At 37.5% G+C, this 26,331-nt stretch overlaps 1 protein-coding gene across 1 annotated transcript in view; it reads right to left on the reverse strand.

The window, feature by feature from the left end:
* The window catches only part of PCCA (propionyl-CoA carboxylase subunit alpha), a 312,653-nt gene that overhangs the window by 217,481 nt on the left and 68,841 nt on the right, over window positions 1-26,331 (reverse strand). The window contains exon 7 of the mRNA XM_081127259.1: window positions 12,368-12,499. Coding sequence (XP_080983385.1) covers window positions 12,368-12,499 — 132 coding nt within the window. The remainder of the gene's footprint in view (window positions 1-12,367; window positions 12,500-26,331) is intronic.

Here is a 26,331-nt window from a genome sequence, read left to right on the forward strand (position 1 = left end):
TCTTCACAAATCCATATATAAAGATAAAGCAAAACTGATTCTGTTTAACACTCCTATCTTTAGAACATTCTTAATACAGTTCTCAGAGCTAATAATTATATGATATACAATATATGAAAATACTAAAGGGATTAAAACAGCAGACTCTATTCAAGTATGGTTCAATATTATTCTATAACTTATTAAAAGAAAATTTCTAACAGGTGGGACAATAATCCCCTAAAAATAGAAGAAAATTCAAATACAAAAATTTCAACGGAATTGATGTTACTGATTCCCTTATACAATTTTCAACTGAAGTGTTTAGAATAGTTTTGCATTAATAGCAAAAGTAATAAAATTGAGAAAACACAGAAAAGTGCAAAAATAAATGAAAAATGTATTAGCAATAACAATACTCCTAATGGCTTCGAATCAGGAGGCAGAAAGAAGGAACAGTACAACAATACCGCATGTCTATTCTTCTCAGCCAGCAATTTTCAACCGGTGTGCCACAAGAATTTTTAAAACACACAATACCTGACTACTGACCTCTTTTCCCTTAGATTTTCAAATAAAAAAATGACAACAGCCAGCACAATAGCTGTCCAGTGTGAATAAATCAAAATTATACCTTTTTTGTCAGATCAGCAAAAAAATATATTTTTTGGTATGCCACAGAATTTTAATAATTATTTATACGTGCCATGAGATGAAAAGGTTGAAAATCATGTTTCTAAATGATAAAAAACCCTGTGGTTCATTCTGTAATCCCAGCAGGTTTGATGGAAGCCACACTCAGGTTCTAAAGTTATGGAATGCTTCAGAACACTGACGAGGAAAGGGTTGCAGGAAAGTATTAAGCCATATAATTCCAAAACAGCTGTTCAAGAAATGAAGACAGGAAAAGCCAACAGAACCTGTAATCATTGCTTTTACTCCTCTATTTCAACACACTTTACAATGAGTGAGCTCTACCATCCAACCCGAGAGCTAAACAGTAAAAAATTCTGTTTTACAGAGACATGATGAGATGGGTGGGTGATGTTGCTATAACTAAATAAGTAGATCACAAAAATATAGAGAAGAGCTCACAAAAATCAAGTGCCTTTTTTGCAAGCCCAATATATTTGTTAACCCACCTGGGAGGCAGCAAAGCCCAGCAGCTAAGAGCACAAGTGCTGGAGCCAGAAGCCTGGGTTCCAACAACAGCTCTCTGACAGCGAATGAGTTACCTACTTATGTGCCACTCTGGGATTTGGTTTCCTCCTCTGTAAGATGGAGATAATAATAGTATCTATCTCACAAGGTTATTGAGAAGATGAAATAAGTTAAAGCCTAAACGCACTAAAACACCATAAGCACTCAATTAAGGTTGGCAATCTGTGATAAAATGGGCAGACCACAAACCCAAACTACCAAGTTTGTTTCTTTCCTGCCTGGTCTTGATTGTGTATCCTGTGGTCATCACTCATCCTCTGAACCTGTATAACATAGAACTAATACTAGCGCTACAATACTGCAAAAAAAAAAAAAGAATTGTAGATGCATCTCCAGTATGCTGAACTGGTTGAGATGATCTGGGTCTTCATTGTTGCTGGTGGGCAGGGAAGGAAAGTAAAGACAGACAAATACAAAAACATATAAAGCCTTTGTGGCATCATCAGAAAAGTTACTCTTGGTTTAGCAGAGAAAAAGGATCCCAATGTCTCATACTGTACTTCGTGATTACTAGGATACAGCTTTTCAATTTGGGTTTGTTTTTTAAATGATTCCCTTCACACTAGTTTCTGTTCATGTTATTCGGCTCTTTCAGCTAAAGCAAGAGTCATTTTTAAAATCTGGCTAATCAGGTGATAAAAACAATTACTAATTTAAACCTATATAACTTACAAACCTCATTCAAATACATTACTCTGCTCTGAGATATAAATGGGTATTACTTTCTGTCTCAAGACAACAGGAACTCAGAGTTTAATGAATTTCCCCCCAAGACAGTATGCTGACAAGTATTACAACCAAATACCTCAATTTAATCACTGGTGAGTCCTCCCTTTGCTTCACACCTACAATCTAACAGACCACATGATCCCATAGATTCAACCCCTGATACGCTATTTTGGGCCCCTATCATTTCTTGCCAAGATTAAAGAAAGAGCACTCCCCAACTACCAGCCTGGAGTTTTGCCTCGTTCCAATACATTTTCTGTATCACAAACCAAAGTAAGTTTTCAAATTCCACTATTTTATCATGTTAACTTTCCTATCATTTAACTTTTCTCCATTCAGAGGCTCACAAAGCCACAGGAATAAACCTCCAAACCCAGGAACACAGCATTCGAGGCCATAAATTTATCTTCAGCTCATTCACTACAGATCCCCACACTGCAGACCCGCAGTCTTCTAAAGCCCCATGGTCTCTCAGCTCCCAGCTTTTATAATAAGATATTTTCATTGACTGTAGAGCTGCGTTTCCACCACCGTCCTCACTTTTTAGCTAACTCACTACAGTTCAGACTTCAAGTATCACTTAAATATCACTTCGGTTGGAAGACCTACCATAATACCCTGAATGCCCCTCCACTCTGAGCTCAGCATTACTAAAATGTATTAAATTGCCTGTCTACATGCAAGTCCCCAGGTCTTCAGGGGACTTGAAATTCTTTGAAATCGGGGTCCGTAGCTTGTTATTCTTTGCCAAACAAATGGGACGGGATTCCCAAACCTGTCATTGCGCAGCTTCAGGTGCACTCTCTTCACTCTGCTCTCATGTTCCAGAGGTGGAGTTAGTAAGATGCTGGATAAAACAAAACTTCTTAAAGGCGAATACCTGATACCACATGACTACTTGAGAAGTACACTTTAAAACATTACTTTCTCCCTAGTGAAAAATATGATTCAAGAACAATACATAAGGAAAGCCATTCCAGAAGACTACATAAGAACTGAACACAATGTTTTAATATTTTTAATTCTTCAATTACAGTTGACATTCGATATTCTATTAGTTTCAGGTGTACAGCATAGTGATTAGACACATATAACTTATAAAGTGATCCCCCTGATAAGTCTAGTACCAACCTGGCACCATACATACTTATTACAATATTACTGCATACAATGTTTTAAAAAAGTGTGGTAAACCATCTCCACATAACCTCCATAAAGCATTCTAAATACTCAAATGAGAGAGAAAAATTTTAATGACAAATGTAACAAAATGAAACCACATTAATTTACTCAAGTAGGTGAAAATTACTTGGACAAAAAAGTAGAATATAATATAGTTGCCAAGAAAAAGAATTTAGTCTTAAAGATACCACAGGCTAATACTTTCATACTCTAAGGATTTAAAACAGAAATATCTATACGTAGCACATACATTCTTCTAATGCAAAAGTGTTACTAATGTAGTTGCTAAAACCACAAGGTATTCCAAAAATTTACTCTATATATTTGCATCGGCAAACCTCTATCTGCACAGATACCCTCAAAGGTAATCTTTTGCCTAACAAATCTAAACTACAAAACGTGAAAAGCAGTGTAGTTCCAAATGAACGTGGAGTTACTGAACAAGAAATCTAAATTAATGACCAAATTTAAAGAAAAAATATGCCCAGCCTCATATCAGAAATAATTAATAGCGAACCAGAAATAAAACTAGCATTCAAACTTAGAGAAACAAAAGGGCATTCCTTAGAAACATTTTTAAATACTTACCTGAAAAATATAACCTGCAGGTTCAATTGTGGCTTAAATTAAACCAGACAATAGGTGTTCAGAACGGTATACAATAGTTAAAGGTAACACAGATAATGCGAGCCTATCATTATCTGAGAGTATAATAGGATCTTAAAAAATCACCTAAAACATACAAGGAGACAAAATTGAAAAGGTAACTGGATTTATTTTCTTCTACTTTCTACTTTTCCCTATTTTTCAAATTAACAGAGGTTTCAAATCAAATAAAGATTGTCAACTGCAGCCTCCCTGAAAAAACCACCAAAATAACTTGTTGAATGAGCAAAACCCAGTGAATTACTACAGTAAAAGATACCATCTCTCAGAGGCAATCTTGGAGCTTCCACAGAAATCTGTTCAAGACTGCTAATAGCCACAGTTCAAGGTCCTATGTTCAAAACCTGCACTGCTCTGGGGATGCAAAGCACAGCATAGAGAATATAATCAATAGTACTACAATAGCTATGTATGGTGCCAGGAGGGTTCTGGAAATATCGGGGGAAACCCTTTGTATATGAATGTCTAAACACTATGCTGTACACCTGAAACTAATACAAAATAATACTGACTGTAAATTTTAATTGAAAAATAATTTTCTTTAAAAAAAATGCAGTGTTCCTCTGAGGCCTGCACTCAGAGAGAGGCCTCCCCAACCACAATGGTCAGAAAAGTCTTGCATTGGGGAGAACTCCAATTTCCTTCTCAGGAACTTCAGGAATGAGGAACACTTAGATTTATTTTCTTTTTCTTTTTCTTTTAATATATGCTTGTACCATATATATAACTTTATGTATTGATTTGAGAGAGAGAGAAACACTGATTTGTTGTTCCACTTATTTATGCATTCCTTGGTTGATTCTTGTATGTGCCCTGACCAGGGATGGAACCCACAACCTTAGCATATTAGGAAGACGTTCTAACCAACTGAGCTACCCGGACAGGGGAACCCTTTGAGTTTCTGATCAGATTTGAAAACATTTAGTAGTGGAAGAAACCTTGCTGATTAACAAAGCCTTCCTTATTAGTAACAAAATATCCTCACCACTTTTTGTTTTAAGTCCATATACCAAAGTTCATATGGAAGAAGATACGCGTAGGGCCTACGTGTTCATTTTCATGCTGGCTACAGGAGCCAATGAGTTCAGCTTTCATCAGATTGATATCCAAATACAACAAAATTTGCTCTGAAACCCATATCAAAACCTTGAGAACTTTCCTCTCTGCCTTGATTTGTTTTGTCCAAGGGAGTCTGGGTCTGGGAGAGATCTCCCCTCCAAATCTTAAACCACCAAGGCACTACCCATTGCCACGTCTACAATTAGAGATGGCCAACAATTAGGTGAGGTGCCCACAACATGAGATACAAAACATACTTCATATGCCATTAAAAGACTCTCATGGGTTTGTCCCAGGCTAAGTCTGTGTTCTCTGTGTGTCAGACTTCTCCTTAAATGTATTGAATCTGTAACTCAAATTCATGTTCTTACTTTTCTAAATCGCATAATTTCACCATGGATCATCCGGAAGTATAGTAGACTCTTTTTTATAAGCTCTTGATATGAATGGTTCATTTGATAGGCATCTTACAGGAAAAAAAGGAAGCAAAATCTCAAACACCTAGTGTTCTGCATTTTTTTAATTAAAATGAAGAAGCTTCAAAAAATAATTCAGTTCCCAAAATTGTTTCCTTACAGGAAAGACAAAGTTCACAGGGAAGAGGAAAGGCACAGGAAAAGTCAAATGAAAAATGTGAAAACTTCCAACTCTCTCAAACCTGATGGTCTTATCCTGCTATTCCTTTCCATCCTGTGCTCCTCCATATCCCCCCACCCTGCTCTTTCTTCCTGTCCTGCTCCCTTTTTTTCTGGCTGACCAGAAGCCCTCAAAGCAACATTACCTTTTAAAATTAAGCCCTGTTAGAATAGGGCAAGCCTCTGTGTCTGAATGAAAGCCTTGATATCATTCTGAACTGCGAGGCATTATCAAAGACTTCCCAAACCCTACACAAAATGCAAACTTACAGAGAAGTTGAAAATACTCTAGGAATGTATAATCTAGGATCCCTAGATTTGTATCAATTAATTCATATTGCTAGTAAGAACCTCTCACATAGAAAATATTGGATTAAAGGAGGGAATAGGAAGACCCTGAGAGTGACTTGAGATCTCTAATTACAATAGAAATCAGAAAGATTTAGAAAAACTGTCAATGATGGCCAGGTCCTTGGGAGGTTACTACCAAAAATCTCCTCCGAAAATAGGATGTGCTAGCAAAGAAAGGATAAGTCCATTGGAGACTTCAGAGATGGGGTCGTTAATACCTTTAGGCAGCACTTAGGAGTAAACCCTGAAACACTCTCCTCACATTTTGTGAGCAGTCTTAAGACAGAAATAGAAAATATCATAAACAGGTAAAACCTGGATGGGAACTACGCACTTTGTCGGATCTTCAAATCCACACTATACATTCTGAAAGAATCTGAAAACAAACACGAATAAGACCCAGAATAAACTGATAGCTTTCCAGATCAAATTAGATGCTCCCACTCCAGAAATTAAATGTCAGTCTTTTGATAAAGACACAGAAATTGTAAACAGAAATGACAACGGATAAACAATTGTTCTGAATTAGCCAAGAAAATGAAGGGAAGGAAATACGTAACAAGCAATTTTCCAACTGCAAATCAAGTATCCATTTCCCACTTTACCTATCAACTCAAAAGAAGAAATTCCACTAATTATTAATTCTTGATACAGGTAGTACACTATTAACCTTAAGTCCTGCCATTGTTACACAAGCTCTCTGAGTCAACGAAGTGCTCGGATAATGAGTATCTCTAATACTCTTCACATTTCCCAGCCCACAACAGTCACCTTTGGACCTTTATTCAAGGAACATCCTTCTTCCTATGAGACACTACACCCACTGACTTCATAAGAAAGAATCTACAGTACAAATGGAAATTCCAGATCAAATGCTCTACTAATGACCACTTCATTGATTGAACGCCTGAGGAATCTGTTATTCGTCATCAAGACAGAATTAATTTAGACTCGGATTCATTACCACCCTTGTACTAAATCAAGCCCAAAATGAAATTTCAAAAAAGCCAGGTTTCTTGTTAGAAAAAAAAATTGTACTGACAGAAGTACTGAGGTTGACTAACTCAAGGTTCATAATGATCTACTGAAACCACTACACAAACCTGCACAACTCTCTAAAATGAGAACATAAAGAACTAAAACCCAACAACTGACAGCCTAATAAAGCAAAGACTTGTCAGACACTGTTCATGGTCTTTCAAGGCTGCAATCAAGATGTGGGCCTTGCTGTGATTTCATTTGGAGACTAAACTGAGGACAATTTAAGCTCATTCAGATGGCTCAAAAATTTATTTCCTTGTGGCTGTAAGGCTGAGGGCCCCATCTTCCTGCTGGCTCTTGGATGGATAGTAGACGCTTGGAACCTTTGGACACTTAGATCCTTAAAAGCTGTCTGCAACTCGTTGCCATGTGGGCTTCCTCCATATGGCTACTTACTTCGTCAAGACAGCAATAAGAACCTGACCTGTTCCCTGGTCTCCTAAGATGGAGTCTTATATAATGAAACAGTCACAGGAGTGATACCCAATCACTTTGCCCTATAATGTTATATCCCATCAACTTTTCATATAATGTAACCTAATTAAAAGAGTCACCTTTTGCCATATGCTATTAGTAAGAGAAGTATATCACAGGTTCTACCCAAACTGAAGAGGAGGGGATTACACTAAGGGTTGGATGCCTGGCAATTCCTCAAAAAGTTAAACATAGAATTATCATATGACCCAACAATTCCACCCTGCATACAGGTATAACTCATTCTATTGTTCTTTGCTTTGCTGTGCTTTCACAGATGTTGTATGTGTTTTTTAACAAATTGAAGGCAAAACCCTCTACCAGCAAAAAGATTACGACTCACTTTATTGTGATATTCACTTTATTTCAGTGGTCTGGAACCAAACTCACAGTATCTCTGAGGTGTGCCTGTACACAACCAAGAGAACTTAAAATAGGTATACAAATAATTGCCCGCAAATGTTCAGAGCAGCACTATTCACAATCACCAAAAACGGAAGCAACTCAAAGGTCTATTAACGAATGAATGGATTTTTTTTCTTTTTAAAACGTGCTATAGTCATACTATGGAATATTATTCAGCTATCAAAACTAAAATAAAATACTGATACATGCTACAATACAGATACTATATTTTTTATTTAATCCTCACCTGAGGATATGTTTTTTTAATTGATTTTAGAAAGAGGAAGGGGGGGAGAGGAAGGGGGGGAGAGGCAGGGAGGGAAGGAGGGAGCGAGGGAGGGAAAATGTGAGAGGGAAACATGGATTGGTTGCCTCCTGTACAAGCTTGACCGGGGACTGAACCCGCCACCTGGGTATGTACCCTGACCGGGAATTGAACCCAGGACCCTTAGGTGCATAGGACAATGCTCCAGCCAACTGAGCCACACCAGTCAAGGAGATCCTATAGGCTACTATTTACTTTTAACCCTATCTAAAATCCTTATTTTCATATATTTGCAGTTATAGATTTTCTTTTAAATTTTTTTATAGATTTAAATTCTCTAGTGAAATTCTTTATATGCTTATCTATTTTCTCCACATTTTCCTCAAATTTCATGAATATATTAATCATAGTTATTTTACATTCCTTATCAGCCAACTTCAGTATCTAGAGCATATGTGGATGTATTTCTATTATCTGTTTTACTTTTCTCTTAGTTTTCAGTTATGTGCTCCCTTTCTTTAGGTACATCTAATGAGTACAAAATGAAAAATAATGTGCATACAATGGTGACACGTGTAAAATGTGTCTCCTAGAACATTATTCATCCAACAAGTATTCAGTGAGCACCGAGTATGTACCAGGCACAGTGTGCAAGGGGTATAATAATAAATAGAGCACAATCCCTACAAACAAGGACCTTACAATCCACTGCAGGAAGTAGACAATTTAATCCATCATTAAAAGCCAAAAGGTCCCATAAAATCTGAGCTCCCTGCTATACATCTTACCTCTCTTACCTCATCTCTGACTTCCTATCCCTTGATTACTCCAGTCACATGATTCCTCATTATTTGTTCAACATCAAGTACACTTCAACCTTGATACCTCTGCGCTTATTTTTTTCTGCCTAGTATGCTTCACTCTTCTCCCTGATAGCCACATGACTTTGCCCTGCCATTTCTTTAGATGGTACCCTCCAGCATTCCCTTTCTCCATTCCTTGTCTTATGTTTCACCATAGCATGTGCCATATATTTTATTCTTTGTCTTCTACTATGGTACAAGCTCCATGAGGGCAGGATATTTTTTTTACCTGTCTTGTTCATTACTATATCCATAGCATTTCAAAAAATGTTGGACAAATAGTATGAATTTGTTAAATATTTACTGAATAGATAAATGAATGAATGAATGATTTAAAATGTGATGGGTGAAGTGCAGGGTACTTAGGGAAAATAGAACAGAGGGCGTAATCTAACCTAGACAGTAAAGGATTACCTCTGTGAGGAATGTATGTTTAAGCCAAGACCTAAACAACAAGTAGGAGACTGTCAGAAATGAAGACAGAAGCAGATTCAACACTCATATGACAGAACACAGAAGATTCAAGAATCTGAAAGATGTCACATATGGTTGGTGCATACAATGCAAAGGGTAAAATGGCACAATATCAGTCTGAAGAGAGAAACAAAGTCCACTACTTAAAAGATTTAAATGAGTAGCTATTCAAAAGCATTTAAACACAGGCAAGTGATGAAATCTGGACTTCTGAAAGATCGCTCAAGCTGCAGTGTCCAAAATCAGACAGAATCACGACTGGCTCCAAGAACACCAATTAGAAGGTTGATGAAGTAAACCAGAGTAGATGGTGGTAACTGGAACTTGGTGCTAGCATGACGAAAGAAAGAAGTAAATGGATCAGAAAGATCTTCAAGTAAATCCTGGGTAGCGGCATTTATCAAGAATGACTCCAGCACAGCCAGCATGGCTCAGTGGTTGAGCATCGATCTAGGATCCAGGAGATTGTAGCTCGATTCCCAGTCAGGGCTCACGCCCGGGTTGCGGGCTCGATCTCCAGTGGGGGCCGCACAGGAGGCAGCCAATCAATGACTCATCATTGATGTTTCTATCTCTCTCTTCCTCTCCCTTCCTCTCTCTGAAATCAATAAAGATATTTAGAGAAGGAAGGGAAAAAAAAAGAATGACTCAAAGTTCCTAGCTTGAGAAACTGTGTGAAAAATACCAGCACTTTCACAGGCAAGGAAAAAAACGAAGGATGAGAAGTTTACAGCAAGAGTCAGCAAACTTTTTCTGAACAAGCCAGGTGTTAAATATTTCAGGCGTTCTGGGCCATACACAGTCTCTGTCACAATTACTGAACTGAGCCATTATACTGGAAAAGCAGGCACAGATATTATGTAAAGGAATGAGCATGGCTGTGTTCCAATAAAGTTTTATTTACAAAAACAGGTATGCATGGAGCCACAGTTTGCCAATCCCTGGTTAGAGAGAAAGGATGAGGTCAGCTTTTGACTTGTTACTTTTAAGGTGCCTCAGGGGCATCAAGTAGAGCTGTTTAAGAGGCAACTGAAGATGCAGTTCTGAAGTTCAGAAGAGAGATCTAGAACAAATTTACAGGTTTGAGATTAGAAACCATAAAAATACTTCAGACTGCTCAGGGTGAGTTTGTACAATAAACGATAATATCCTATCAGAACCCAGAATAAAACCAACATTTAAGGAACAAAGACGGGAAGACTGATCAGCATGAAAACTAAGAAGGAAAATTCAAAACAAGCCAAAAAATACAAAAACAAAACTAGAACTAAGTAAAGTGCCAGAAGTTAAATATTTCAGGAAGCAAGGAGTGAACAAGAGACTCAAATACTTCAAAGAGATAGAGACAGACTAGAATTAAAAATTATACATGGGTTTAGTGAGAGGGAGAGGTGGCTGGTAGCCTTTGCAAGAGAAATATCAGTGGGAATGAAAAAAGAAGCCAGACTTCAGTAAAGATTAAGCATGGGGGCTCGGTGAAAAAGGTGAAGGGATTAAGAAGTACAAATGACAGTTATAAAAACAGTCACTGGGATGTAAAGTACAGCATATAGTCAATAATATTGTAATAACTATGTATGGTGTCAGATGGGTACTAGATATATTGGGGTGATTACTTCATTAATTACATCAATGTATAATCATGTTGTACACCTGAAACTAATATAATACTATATGTCAACTGTATTTTTTAAATAAAAAAAATATTTAAAAAAAGATTAAGTAAGAAGTGTAGAAATGAGGGTGAGGAGAATTCTTCCAAGACGTGTGGCTATGAAAGGGAAGAGAGAACTAAGATGACAATTGAAGAGTCACAAGGGGTTATTGTGTTCTATGAAGAGAAGAAACACATTTCTTTCCACTAAACTGGAAACACCATCATGTGAGGGGTCATGGGTATCTCGTTTATCACCATGTCCTTCCCATTTAGCCAGGAAGCAATACATTTCTTGAGTGACTGAGCTTTTTTTTTTTTCAAAATTGTAAAGGAAAGGAGCTAAAAGCCAAGGAGAGTTTTAAGATAAAGAACAGAGAGAAGTTAATCAGTGAAGACTGTAACCCTTAAAGGCTATAAAGGGTACCCCTGGAGCATAAGAGGAAGAACTGGCTTTACAAAGGATAGGGAGCATCTCTTTTTTGTAGGAAAAGAGAAGAGAAAAAAACGAATTAATAAAGATTAAGGTAAATATGAGCAAGAAGCTGAAAATCTTTCTCTTCTTTTTAAAATTTTTTTTCAATTACAGTTTGCATTCAATATATTTTGTATTAGTTTCGGGTGTAAGCATAGTGGTTAGAAGGAAGCTGGACATTTTATTAACCAGGAGCGAAGCTTGCTAAACTATCCTGTAATGCATAAAATGATCCTGCACAAAGAAGAACTGCCCAGCCCCAAAAGTAACAATAAGAAACACTGAGATGGAGAGTTCCTGCAGACTAACTCCAATCACAAGGTTAAAGTCTACATAGGGACTCTATTATAATGAGGAAACCTTTTTCCGGGACGTGGGGTGGTGGGGACAGGGAGACGGACACACACTCCAATTTCTGAATTCCGCCTTAGAAGCCTTCAGCTGTAGAAGCTGCTTGCTGGTTAAGGAGTTATGTTTGGGATCTACAGTCATTCATAGCTATACCACTCTCCACCAGAAACATGTTTACACTGCACATTTTATGCATATAAACAGAAGCTCAATATAAAGATATACATAACATTATAAGGTTTCAAATGTTAAATATATGCCACCATTAAATAAATCCAGAGATCTAACAGCACAGTTTTAAGTAACCAAGTTTTGTTCTGTGAAAGTATGACCAAATATCGATCATTAATACAATGCTTAAGTGGCTTCTTGCTCTTTTTAATTTATGCCACTTAAAATAATCCAAGTATAAACAACATTGACTTGTTTTTACCTACACATGTATATTTTTAAAGCAATAAATGGCTTTTATCTTACACTTTTGACAAAATGTTTGACCTGACGACATGTACTATAAAGACTAGAATAAAAATAGTTTCTCACCTTGACTACTCCATCAAAGCCAGGAATTGTGTTAACCTTTGCTTTCTTAGCTAATAATTTGCTTTCAATCTTGTCACCCATGGCTTGAATAGCATGTGTGTCAGGTCCAATGAAAACGACATTTTCTGCTGCCTGTGGAGAAATAAAAGTAGAAATTTATAACAAAAACATTATGGTGCTTAATATGGAGTCACAGTTTTTAAAAAGAAAAGCCCATATATAAACTTACTAATTATTTACATACCAAAAAGAACTTGGAAGTAAACATTTGAGCCAATACATTAAAACATATAATACTGTACTGCATATAGTAAATATGCACAAAGATATATGAAACAAAGTTTAGGTCAAGAAAAATAAAAGTAATAAGAACTCTTCCCTGATATTCTTTGGAAAAGCAACTATGGTGTTATATTTACATACAGTATCCTGCCACCCAATCTAAATAGTAAGTTTACCTTTAAAATGCCTTATAAATCTTTGTATTCACCATAGTCTGCAGCACAATTCAACACAAGTATCCATTTTCACTGAATACCAACTCTGGGCCAGGCTCTGAGCTAAAGGTAGGGGATAACATAGGTGAAAACCACAGGACATCAGCTCATTCAAGGGAATGTGAGGAGATCACTAATACCTCAGAGAAACAGACAAAGTACAGAATGTTTATATCCTTGTGACTATGAGAAAGAAGTCAAGAATACAGTGGGAATTTACCAGGTGGAGTTAGGGTGTCAATAAAAACTGCTCTGTATAAATCACATTTAGTCCCCAGAAGTGGATCCATCTCTCTGTTTATGTTATAATAAGCAAAATGCTAATGAAGAAACTACTAATTAGGGACCAAAAAAATACTATGTAATTAATGCCACCATAGGACATGGTCTAGAGAAGTACAGGAGGGGTTTGCTGAAGTAAAAAATGAGGTCATTAGGTAAAGAATTGAGGTTAAATATGAAGAAGGAAGACTGTATGTTAGGAATCATCAGAGGAAGGCACCTAACTGATGATTTTCCCATGACCTGCACTCAGCATAAAGGATAAATAGTGTATTTTACGTCTCATATTCTATCTATCGGCACTGCTGCCTGAAGGGACTCTTGACTGGGAAAGGAGCTTCATTCTCCTGATGAGAATAATATCCAGAGAAGCTACTGCAGTGTGTTGCTCAGATTGTTCTTTAGGCCATTATGGCCCAAGAGGATTATATCCACCCTTAGAAGGAGGTGAAAGTAGAACAGCGAATCTACAAAAGGAATATATGAGAAGGTAAATGTTTTGTAAATGAGATGACTTCAACTTTACACATGCTGAGTTGAGATGCCTGTGAGATAGTTAAGCGCCCGTGTTCAGAAGGCAGATAGAGAGGTCTAGAGGTTCTAAGTCCAGGCTGACATACGGATTTTTAAAGGTATCAAATATAGGAGGCAATTAAAAGTTGCAGATTAAATCATTCAGATAAAATGTATACAAAAGCCAATGGCTTTAAACATAGGATGTATTCTTTCCCTCTTGTCCAAAAGCAAGACATAAGAGGCATTTTTAGATTCTGAGTTTAAAGCACCCTTTTCTTTGTGTGACAATGGGGATAATAACCACCTTGCAAGTTTGATTGAAGGACTGAATAAAATAATAATGTAAAACACCAAGCTGAGTGCCACAACTGTTAGTTCTTGTCCCCTGTCCAGAAGTCCTGATAAAAAGAGGACACTAGAAGAATAAGACAGCGAGGTCCATAATCCCAAAATATATTATAGGAATCCAAATACCCACAATTACCAGTGTCATGAATGAGAGAATGCTACATAAAAAAACCTTCAGCCATAACAGATGCTCCATCAAATGTTTGTGTAATTTTAATAGTAGAACCTTATGTTCTTTTAAAAAAAAAAAAAAATCTTACCAAAAAAACCAAAAATGTAAAACACATGAAAAGTGGAGCTGCTCTGTAAGAGGGGAGTGGTGGTAGGCCTACATCTTCACATACTGTCTCCATCTGGATAAGCTAGTCATTTCAGACCAGAGCAATAATTACATTCATTTCTTTTTATCTTGAATCTACAACGTACTAAACACTAAGAGAAAATAATCATGTTCCAACTATCCATTGTCTTTGCATATTCTCATTTTACATTCTAAAATGGAGGTATTTTTATTATAAATGCTGTTTTAAATACCACTATGCCAGGCAGATGTAATCAAGTAATCAGAATACCTACACTGAGAAAGAGTTGAAGAAATAACATAAATGAGGACACCCAAAATACATTATGATTATACAGTAAAACTTCTGATTAACAAGAGCCCAACGACCAGGAACCACTGATTTACCAGATTTTTCTCATGCATTCTAATTGGAAGAAAATTACCCCCAAATGCAAAATTACCAGGAAAAAAGCTCACATCAAGTATTTAGTGACTATTCTTTGTCCATTCAACACAATAGAAAAATAGCCAGTAGTAAGCAGGGTAACTACTTGAATCGATGTTTCAATGAACTTAACTTCCTATATATCTATGTGTTTGGGTAGTACTTCCTAGGTTCACCTTTAAATGGAATTAGAGCAAAATTAAAAAGCAGTATCCGCCCGGCCGGGCGTGGCTCAGCGGTTGAGAGTCGACCTAGGATCCAGGCGATCAGGGTTCGATTCCCGGTCAGGGCACATGCCCGGGTTGCGGGCTCGATCAATGACTCTCTCATCATTGATGTTTCTATCTCTCTCTCCCCCTCTCCTTTCCTCTGTCTGTCCTGCCCTGGTCATGTAGTTCATGTAGTTCAGCTCGTTAGAGCATCATCTTGATACACCAGAGATGGGGAATGTCCGGCCCGTGGGACATATTAGGTCTGGCCATGCTAAGGCAGGACTCAAAATTCAATAAATCTAGGAGCTTTTGTCACAGCCAATTTTTAAGATGATAATTTTGTATGCCCCAAGAATGATATTAGAATGATGTTATAAATATCCAAATGGCCCTTGGCAGAAAAAAGGTTTCCCACCCCTGCAATACACCATGGCTGTAGGTTCAATCCCTAGTCAAGGCACATACAAGAAGTAACCAATGAATGCATAAGTAAGTGGAACAACAAATCGATGCTCTTCTCTCTCTCTCTCTCCTCTTTCATCAATAAATAAACATTCAAAAAAAGGCAGTACCCTAGCTCCTGACTCCCATAATTCTTTGACCAAAATAACAAGGATGGGGTCAGAATAAGACAGCATGGTAACTGCAAAGTGATGAAGTGTGTTTCAAAAGTCCTGAGTTCTTTACCAAATTCATTTGTGTGATTTTGAACTTAAGGCCAAAATTTACCCACTAGTAACCTTTTGATATGCTTCTATTAATCCTGTATCTTTTGTCATCCATCTAATTATCCATTTCTCCCTCAAGCACTAGTGAGTCTTTTTGATATGCCACAGCAATAAAATTTACTTCTAAAAATACGCTTTTTAAAAGTCTTTGTAACTTTTCCATGAATGATAAATATAATACCTGAATGCAGATAAATGTCTTACAGTCATGGAAAAAGTGGGCATTTTTTCATCATCATTGGAAAACAATTTAAAAAATTATGAAAAGCTGAAATCATTGCTGTAAGATTGTTATATATACTACATATTAGAAAAAATATTAATTTTCTTAATATAGCATGTTTATTATATATTAAATTTGTGTTATATATCTTATTGGGGTTGGAGTTAGCATTATATCTAAATACATATATATTAACATACTGACATTATATATTGTTAATTTAACACATAGTTAACTCAACACATGTTATATATAATAAACATATAACATAAAACATTTTTAAAAACCTGTAACACACATATTTTATTTCCTAGCCCCACAAACAAAAAAGGCCTAGAAACAATGACCATCAGTAGCAATGACCATGCCTGGCACCCGACTGTGGTCTCTAAATACCATAAAAATAAACCAATGTATCTTGAAAACATGGCTGATTAAAGGCCTGGAGCAGGAAATGTAAAACATGAGCCTAGAATAACTTGTCAGAACAGAGAGCAAGGAAGCTATAAAAGATTATGAGGGTCAAGTAAAAAAGACTATGAGCCAATGTAGGCTCCACTGACCAAAGAGGGACAACTTGAGCTTTGCTAATAATTCCCACAGACTTAAGTCTACAAAATAGGTTTAAGTCTATGCCTTCATGACGATATTTTTTTTTTAAAACTAGTTAACTTTGAAGGATAAGGAACCAATTAATTACCTCAAAAACTAGTAAATAAAGGTAAAAGCCTTTAAGGGGGTGGGTGGTTTGTTGTTGTGTTTGAAAAATAAAATACTGCATTCTCATGTTTAGCTGGGATGCTTCAGTAGACCATAATTTTTTACAAAGTGAAGCCTGGTGAAATGGTAACAACTACAGCCACTATAGATTAAGGAGGAAACCAAAGTATAAAAACATCAGCTTCACTGGCTTGGACATGGACAGCCAGGACAGGATCCAGCCTCTAAAGGATCACTACTTCCAAAACACTCAAATTTTTCTCTTTGTATGAGGCCCAAGAGCTCATGAGGATGGTGGCAAAAAAGCTGATCAGGGATTCCCATCTCACTAACTTTTGCAAAGAAAAAGGATCTTCCTGATGCCATGGGCACTGCTGAAATCACAGATGAGCTGGAACTGCAATCTCTGAGCAACAGAAACCAGGCCATCAGGCCACCTGGACTAGCAGTTAAGGAGGGCTGTATAAAGGACTGGTTTGCTGTCCAATCCACGATGAAACCAGAAATCATCTTAGAGAACTCCTCCTCCTCTTACTTTCCTCCTCTCACTTTCCTCCTCTCCCGGTCACTACTATCTCTACTTATCTCACCTATGGCAAATTGTGCTCATTATGCTTTTGGTCACAGTGCGTAACACTGTTGTAAATGTGGCAGACCCAACCTGCAAACAGATTTCTTATTTAATGTAAATAGTGTTGTTTCCAATGAGGCGACTTCTGGTACTTCTATACAATTTATTCACTACCACCACCACCCTTTTTTTAAGTTAAAAACAAACAAACAATTCAGTTTAGTATGAGGAAGGAATTTTAGGCAAGTTGGCACTTGGGTTCCAAAGACTTACTGTGTAAAAGAGGGAAAGTTCTTCCTTTCAGCTTCTGAAATACTTGCTGAAACCTATTTTAGTAGTTAGTTTTAATCTGCACTTAGTGTACTTATTAAAATAATCACTAGAAATAAAGGATAAAGAACATGTGGCCCAGCTGGGCGTGGCTCAGCAGTTGAGCGTCGACCTAGGATCCAGGTGATTGAGGTTCGATTCCCGGTCAGGGCACATGCCCGGGTTGCAGGCTAGGCAGCCGATCAACGACTCTCTCATCATTGATGTTTCTATCTCTCTCTCTCTCCCTCTCCTTTTCTCTCTCTGAAATCAATAAAAATATATTTTAAAAAAACACAACAAAAACATCTGGACTTCCAGGCAAGATGGCAGCATAGGTAAACATGGTACTCACCTTCTCCCCCAAACACATCAAAATTACAGCAAAACTAGAGAACATCCATTATTCAGAACAGCCTGAAATCTTGCTGAATGAAAGCCCTACAACTAAGGAATTAAAGAAGAAACCACATGGAGACTGGTAGGAGGGGCAGAGATGCAGAACAGACAGGCCCCATACCCACATGTGGCAGATAAAAACAGGAAGAAATATCTGGGCTGCAGAGGTCCCACTGAGTAGCAAGGGGTCCCAGCCCCACACCAGGCTTCCCAGCCCAGGGTTCCAGTGCCAGAAAGAGAAGTCCCCATAAACTCTGTAAAATCCAGCAGGGATTGAGGCTGAGGGAGACAGAGGGCTGCTGGCCCCAGGCAGTTCCTCTTAAAAGGCTCAGCACTGCCTTACTTGGACTCACTCCCTCTGAGCTGCAGCTCTGGGACAGCAGCTTGAAAGGCACCAGAGACAAACAAGGAGGGACTGAACTGTCCAGTATCAGGGCTTCCCAGACAGAAGTGCTGCCAGAGGACATTGGTCCTTTGATGAGTCCTCCCCCCAAAGAGGCGGCAGACAGGCACCATATCTGAGATTCTATCAACCTGGCTCTCACTGTTAGCCCTGCCCTGGTTATTCCCTAAGGACCTGTCCCACCCAACTTCCAGGCACACCCAAGCTGTTTCCAGTGGCATTTCCATATGAATGGTCTGTCTTGGCTCCTGCTTCAGACTTTCCAGAAATCTCTCAAACAAGCAGCAAGTGGCCTCAGAGAGCCCAGTACCTCTCGCTAAGTGGCCCCAGGCCGGGCATAACAGCAGCCAGCCTTGGTTCACAGCTTGGCCTCACCTGGGCACCTCCAAGCCCAACACAAGTAGCAGCCATCTGCAGATCACTTTGCAGCTCATGCCAGGTGGCCCTGGGCAGAACACAGAAGGCAGCTGACCTTGGCCTATACCTCCTGGGAGGCACAGAGCTAGCAAATCCAGTGCACAGTTTCAGACCACGTCAAAGCACCACCACCCAACCAGCTCCACAAGTGACACACTTAAGGGGTGGACTCAGCAGGCACCAGAGCCCTTCTGAAGTAAGTCATGCTCTATAGGGTGGGAACTTGCACAGATGATCCTCCACGGTGGTTGCAGGTCAGTGGTCATAGCCAGTCTTTGCGGCTGATCAGCTTGGGGGTAAATCCCTCCCATTGACATGCCAACAGCAATCAAGGCTCAACTACAACAGGACAGTGTACAGCCACATGGGGGAGGGGAGAGGTGCACACCTCGAGTGCCCAGCTTGGGTGATGTGCCACTGGACCCTATAGAACACCTACTACAATAGGCCCCTCTCCCAAGCTTAGTAAACATAGCAGCTCTACCTTGTACATAGAAACAAACACAGGGAGGCTGTCAAAATGAGGAAACAAAGAAAATGTCTGAAATTGAAGAACAGAACAAAACTCCAAGGGGAAAAAAAAAAACTAAACAAAATGGAGACAAGCAACCTACTAGATGCAGGTTATAAGGATGCTCAAAGAACTTAGTGAGAACGTCAACAGCATAAAAAAGGACTAGTCAGAAATGAAGGATATACTAACTGAAATGAAGAATAATTTACAGGGAATCAACAGTAGAGTAGATGAAGCCAAGAATCAAATCAGTAATTTGAAATATAAGGAAGCAAAAAGCACCCAATAACAGCAGCAAAGATTTTTAAAAAATAATGATAAAGAGGGGTCTCTGGGACAACTTCAAGTATACTAACATTCATATCATGGGGGGGCTGGAAGAAGAGAGAGAGTAAGAAATTGAAAACCTGTTTGAAAAAATAATGATAGAAAACTTCCCTAACCTGGTGAAGGAAAGAGACATACAAGTCCAGTAAGCACAAAGAGTCCCAAACAAGATGAACCCAAAGAAGGCTCACCCCAAGACACATCACAATTAAAATGCCAGAGGTTGAAGACAGAATCTTTTTTTTTAATCCTCACCCAAGGATATTTTTTCCATTGCTTTTCAGAAAAAGTGGAAGGGAGAAAGAGAGAGAGAGAGAGACATCGATGTGAGAGAGACACATCCACTGATTACCCTCCACACAAACCCCAATCAGGGCCAGGGATCAAGACTGCAACCAAGGTACACACCCTTGGCTGGAAGCACAGTTGGAATCCTTCAGTCTACAGGCCAACGCTCTAACCACTGAGCAAAACTGGCTAGCGCTAGACAGAGAATCTTAAAAGCAAAAAGAGAAAAGCAGTTAGTTACCTACAAGGGAGCTCCCATAAAACTGTCAAATGATTTCTCAACAGAAACTTTGCAGGCCAGAAGGGAGTGGCAAGAAATATTCAAAATGATGAAAAGCAAGGACTTATAACCAAGATTACTTTACCCAGCAAAATCATCATTTAGAATAGGACAGATAAAGAGCTTCCTACATAAGAAAAGATAAAGGAGTTCACCACCAAACCAGCATAACATGAAATGTTAAAGGGTTTTTTTCAAGAAGAAGAAAAAAAAGGATCAAAAACATGAACAATAAAATGGCAATAAGTACATATATATCAACAATTGAAACAAACTCATAGATACAGAGAACATTTCGACAGTTGCCAGATGGGATGGGTGTTGGGGGGAGGGTGAAAAAAGTGAAGGGATTAAGAAGCACAAATTGGTTGTTACAGAATAGTCAGGGGGATGTTTAGTACAGCATAGGGAATATAGTCAATAATACTCTAATAAGTATGTATGACGTCAGGTGGGTGTAAGATTTATTGGGAAGATCACTTAGTTATGTAATGTCTAATCACTGGGGTATACACCTGAAACTAATATAATTATGTATGTCGACAGTAATTAAAAAATAAAAATGATTTTAAAATGGAAAAAAACAACACACAGAACATCTGTATGTTCAAATGAGAACATATAGATAAGAGAAACATTCCTAGTGTTTTTTTTGTGGTAATGAGTAAATACCAGTTGGCTGGTCTTTACCCCAGACTGGGTACAAGGTATGGGTGAGCACTACTGCTCAACATTCTACTGGAGACCCCAGGCTGTGCAGTGTGGCAGTGCATGATTAGAGAAGACTGGAGTACAAATCCTGATTCATTTTCCCCAATACTAACTGTGGGGCATCAATAAAGGGAGATGTAGAATTACCCAAGAAGAGGGTACCATCAGCCCCCAACCCCCCTCACTTAAAGGAGTCATTTCTTTATTTTTTAAAAATATATCTTTACTGATTTCAGAGAGAGGAAAGAAGAGGGGGAGAGAGAGAGACAGAAACATCAATGATGAGAGAGTCATTGATTGGCTGCCTCCTGCTCGCCCCCGCCTGGGGATTGAGCCCGCAACCCGGGCATGTGCCCTGACCGGGAATCAAACCCCGATCGCCTGGATCCTAGGTCGACGCTCAACTGCTGAGCCACGCCCGGCCAGGCAGGAGTCATTTATTTAAATGCTAGTCAGCTCTTTGTAAATTAAGAACCCAATTTATGTGACCCATTAGAATAAGAAATTTAAGGAATTTGATTGTTATGGGAATGGGTATCAGAGTGGGAACAAAGGTTCTATTTTTTAATTATAAACATAAACTTGTAAGACAGTTGTTTTGTTTTATTTTTCATTTGTTTGGGATACCAGTTGCAAGATCAATTGAAATCTAATGATACATAAACTATATTTAAGTTATGGTGCATTGCGTATGCTGTGACTTAGTTTAACCAAAGGAATATAGGTATTTCTCTTTCAATATCACCAATACCTGGATTTCATTCAGTCTAATGTATATTTTGTATTAAATGTCTACTTGGCACAATACACGCAAGTAATATTATTAGTTCCAGATGATAGCCATATGCAATATTTACATAGGGAAATAGAGTAGCACTAACTTTCCCTATTATAACAATTGGTAGAAGTAAAGTTTTCTAGTTAAGGAATATAGTTAAATATAAAACCTTGTTTTCCATGCATAGGAAGTGAACAATGCAGCACAGAATACTTTCTAATATTTGGCAGTGGAATGACTTCCATTTCTATTTTTCAGCTATTATTAAATCAGAAAACTGTTCATTTATTAAATGTTTTGGGTTTCTGAGATATTTAGGGCAAAGAAGAGGTTTGGGGTACATATTAATTTAATAAACATTTAAATAAACTATAAATCTCTGAATATCTTTGGACTTTTTAGGTAAGCATTAATGCTTACAAGGAAAATATTTTATTGTTTAAAATTCTAGTTACTATATTCTATATTAATTTAGGAAATGTTCTATTTAGAAAGAATTTTTTATAGTTTGCCATTTTTCTAGCACATATCTAATTTCTTCTTTTTATTTCCCTGTAATCTACACTAATACCTATTTCCATATCTATTTCTATTTCTAATTGATCATAAAGAAGAAAGAGATTGGGCAGTTAAGCTTCAGCATTCTACACTCTTTGTGCAGATCCAGATACTAAAAAGAGATGAGTTAACAAAAACCTGTGTGGGCTGTTAACCAGTTTTGTTTTGTTTTCTTTGGGAAATGTAGATGCAATAACATTTCCAGCTGAAAGACTCATTCTAAGTTCCTAGTGTTTAAGAATGCAAATGAAGTATTCTGTCTTTTCTGTGCCTGGAGGTGTTATGTGAGAAAACAGGGTGAAGTTTCTATGATCAGTTGCACAGATTTCCTTTATCATGTAAAATCTTGGTCTGGTTGCACTGGCAAGAATCAAAGAAAAGCAATATAGAGGATACCCAGAGAAAATAAATTCAATCACTGCTTTAGCAATAACACTGAGATAATCTGAGTTAACTAAAAAGTCAAGCTTTGGGATGAATTTGAGCCTCTCTCCTCTAAAGAGATTCTAGTTTTAGTATTAGAACATTTTTAAAAATACTTTAGCAAAATGTTGGTAATCAATTCAACAACACTAAAATTGCTTGAGTGAAACTGTTTAATGTATCACTCAGCTTACCTGGCATTTTCAAGAAGATGTTTATTTTTGCTTTATATTATAACAGTAATAATGCTTTAATTAAAACAGTGGGTACAAATTTTCAAATTTTTCTTTTAGATGTAACTTTTAAGAGGATGAGGTAAGAAGCTTCAAATTTAAATTGGTATATACTGCTAAAATTCTTCTCATGTAAACCAAAGGAATTATTCAGTGATAAAGTTATAATTTCCTTCTTCTGTACTTCATATAAAATACTTTTATTTTATATTCTTACCATTTTGGATATTAAAAATTAGTTATTTTCATCTCTCCCCAATCCAATTAATTTTACTGTTTCATGAATACGGAAATTAATTAGCACTTTTGGATTGAAAGCTAATATTTTCCTGTTCAACTTTGAAATATACCTAACAACTATGAAATTAGATGAGCAATTTTATAAGTTGAGTAAAAAAATTTAAGATTTAATAATCTTTAAATTGGCATGAGGGGATATTGATGTGGATGCCTCATGACTCACCTTTCTGCTCACTCCTCACAGTCCATTAACATTTACTGCTAGTAGTAAATGAGAAAAGTAAGCTAGTAAACTGGTGAGAAAGGCTAGAGAGCTTTTGTTTAGTTCAAATATTAGATACTAAATTTAATTTAAAATATTTTTAAATTGGTCTGGGATAGTATCTGAATTATATTTTTTTTCTATTTTCAAAATATTTATAAATTTCTTTAAAATTTACTACAAGTAGAAGTCCTCCCACACTCCTTGCTTAATTTACTGCTTTCTGGAACACATCAAGTTTTCGATAGCACCGTTGGATGGAATTAAGAGTCATATGGTTTGAATAAAGCAGGCTCTACCTACAGTTGGGATATTCTTTTTTGTTACCACATTTAATTGCTGTGCTGCAGTACAGCCTACATTATAAAGCTTATTTCAAATTCTGAATGAAATGCTAAAAAAGCAGAGATCATGATTTCCAATTAATTGCTTTGAGCAACTGAGTAATTCCTCAACCACTCAGCACTAGTTTAACCTGCCAACCTGCTACTTTCACCCTTATTTTGGTTATTAATAAGGATGCAATGAAGTGAAAGTGGCAATAAGATGCAGTAGAATGACCCAAGTAAAGAATAATTAATCTGTAAGAGGGAAACATTTTTTTTTTTAAACCTGAAGGGAGTAAAAGAACAAGGAATGCAATAATACTAACAATAAAAACAATATTTACTTACTTTTTTTTTAGCACTGTTTATAAGGAATTGTATTAAGGCTTACTTTATCCAAAAAATTATTTTATAAACATTTCAGCCATCAGGCTCTAGTTTTTCACAAAGTTAGAAAGCCTTCAATTTATTCTAGAATTACACTGTCAATTCTTATTCTGTATAGCATCTCACAGTTGAAAAGGTTTTCTTAATATTATTTTCTAAAAAAAAAATTTAAAAAAATAGGCTAGCCCTGGTGGGTGTAGCTCAGTTGGTTGGGTGTCGTCCTGTACACCAAAAGGTTGACAGTTTGATTCCCAGTCAGGGCACATTCTCAGGTTGTGGGTTTGATCCCAGTCAGGGGTCCTTCGGGAAACAACCAATTGATGTTTCTCTCTCTCCCTCTCTCTCAATAAAAAAAATAAATACGGCTAAAAAACAGAAGAACATAAATAATCATCTCTACTAGGCATGCCAGTAAAATTAGGATCTGAGAGATTAAATCAATCGTCCACAGTCACTAAATGGTACAGTGACAGAAACAAGACTGCGATCTAAACCAGTGTTTTTATCTGAGACTGATGCCTTCTCATGTCCATCTCACAAGCTTGTGAACAGGTTCAGGTTGCCAGTGCTTATTCAACAATCAAAGGCCATGTTCTGACTACTGGGAAGTGATCATACACCAGGTTTGCCAGGCAGTCACAGGACACACCTATTACCCCAGTATCCCATCTGACAGTATCCCCTTTTCACTCTCAGAAGCATGCTGGTTTGACAGATCTGATTTCTACACACAAGGAGTTTATCATCTAGTACAACAAACAATACATACAAACAAACAAAAAAACACATGGTAGGGAATAGTAAATGCATTAAGAGAAGTGAAAAATCAGGCACTTACTGTGAAGAGTCCAATGGGAGAATCAAGAAAGGCTTCATAGAAAAAGCAGCAGTTGAGGGAAAGACAACTAGGATTTTGAAAAGCAGCATAGGAAAACAAAATTTAAGTTCACAGGAAAACACCTCTCTCACTGGTCTGTAAAAGGTTCTGTGCTCATGAGAGAATAAGAATACACATAACAGTGTTCATCCAAAGGAGTCTCCTCTCTTCCTCTTAAGACCTACAACAACCAGATCTCAATTGTATACTTCTTCAGTATCCTAGTAACACTTAAAGTCATGCATTCACTCTACAAGTACCCACTCAGTGTCAGGCACTGTCCTAAGTCTAGGGATACAATGATGGACAAGACAGGGGTGTACCACTAAGCTCCCTTAGTTGACAAACCAACCAGGAAGACACAATACAACTGAAAAGCAACTGAAATCACAATAAAGCATGAGTACTGTGATAGAGCAAGTATAGAATACTCTAGGAAATTGATAATGGTATTTGGAGTAAAGCATACTCGGATGGACACTGTTAGTCGACTCAAGTTTATTAGAATGACACTTCCACATGTAAAGTGCCAATATTTTAATCATCAACTACATAAATAATAAAAGACAAAGGGATTCTTTCCAGATAAAAATTCCTTCCTCTTTACATCAGAGATTCTTCTCCATTGAGTTCATATTAAATACTGCTACAATTTTGACATGCCCAAATCACCTGATATTTCTGTCTTTCTCGGAAAGTCCAACCAAGGCCTTCCTGACCTTCCAGATAAATGAGACTTGATACTGCAATCTTCTCCTATCACTGAAGTCAAGCCTTGCAACTGATGAGGGGGAAAACTGACATTGTATATAATAGGCTAAGATTCACTTTTATCAACTACCAGTAACCATGAACATTAATCTCAGCAAAATAATATTCTTAAAATGTTTTACTAGCCAGCGTGACTCCCTTCAAATGTATGCTATCACCACCCTGACATAACTGTTTGACCTTCAATTCTAAATACCTTTGCTGCGTACAATAATCTTGGTTGTAGGTTCTTGCTTTTCAGCACTTTGAATATTTCTTGCCAATCCCTTCTGGCTTGCAAAGTTTCTGTTGAGAAATCAGCTGACAGTCAAATGGGTGCTCCCCTGTAGGTAACTAACTGCTTTTCTCTTGCTGCTTTTAAGATTCTCTCTTTGTCTTTAACCTCTGGCATTTTTATTATGATGTGTCTTGATGTGGGCCTCTTTGGGTTCCTCTTACCTGGGACTCTCTGTGCTTCCTGGACTTGTAAGTCTATTTCTTTCCTCGGGTAGGGGAAGTTTTCTGTAATTATTTTTTCAAATAGATTTTCAATTTCTTGCTCTTTCTTCTTTCCGGCACCCCAATAAAACGAATGTTGGGCCTCTTGAAGTTGTCCCAGAGACTTCTTATATTATCTTCATATTTCTGGATTCTTTT

This window comes from Miniopterus schreibersii (genome assembly GCF_964146895.1).
Source record: "Miniopterus schreibersii genome assembly, chromosome: 2".
In the NCBI taxonomy this organism is placed as follows: Eukaryota; Metazoa; Chordata; class Mammalia; order Chiroptera; family Miniopteridae; genus Miniopterus; species Miniopterus schreibersii.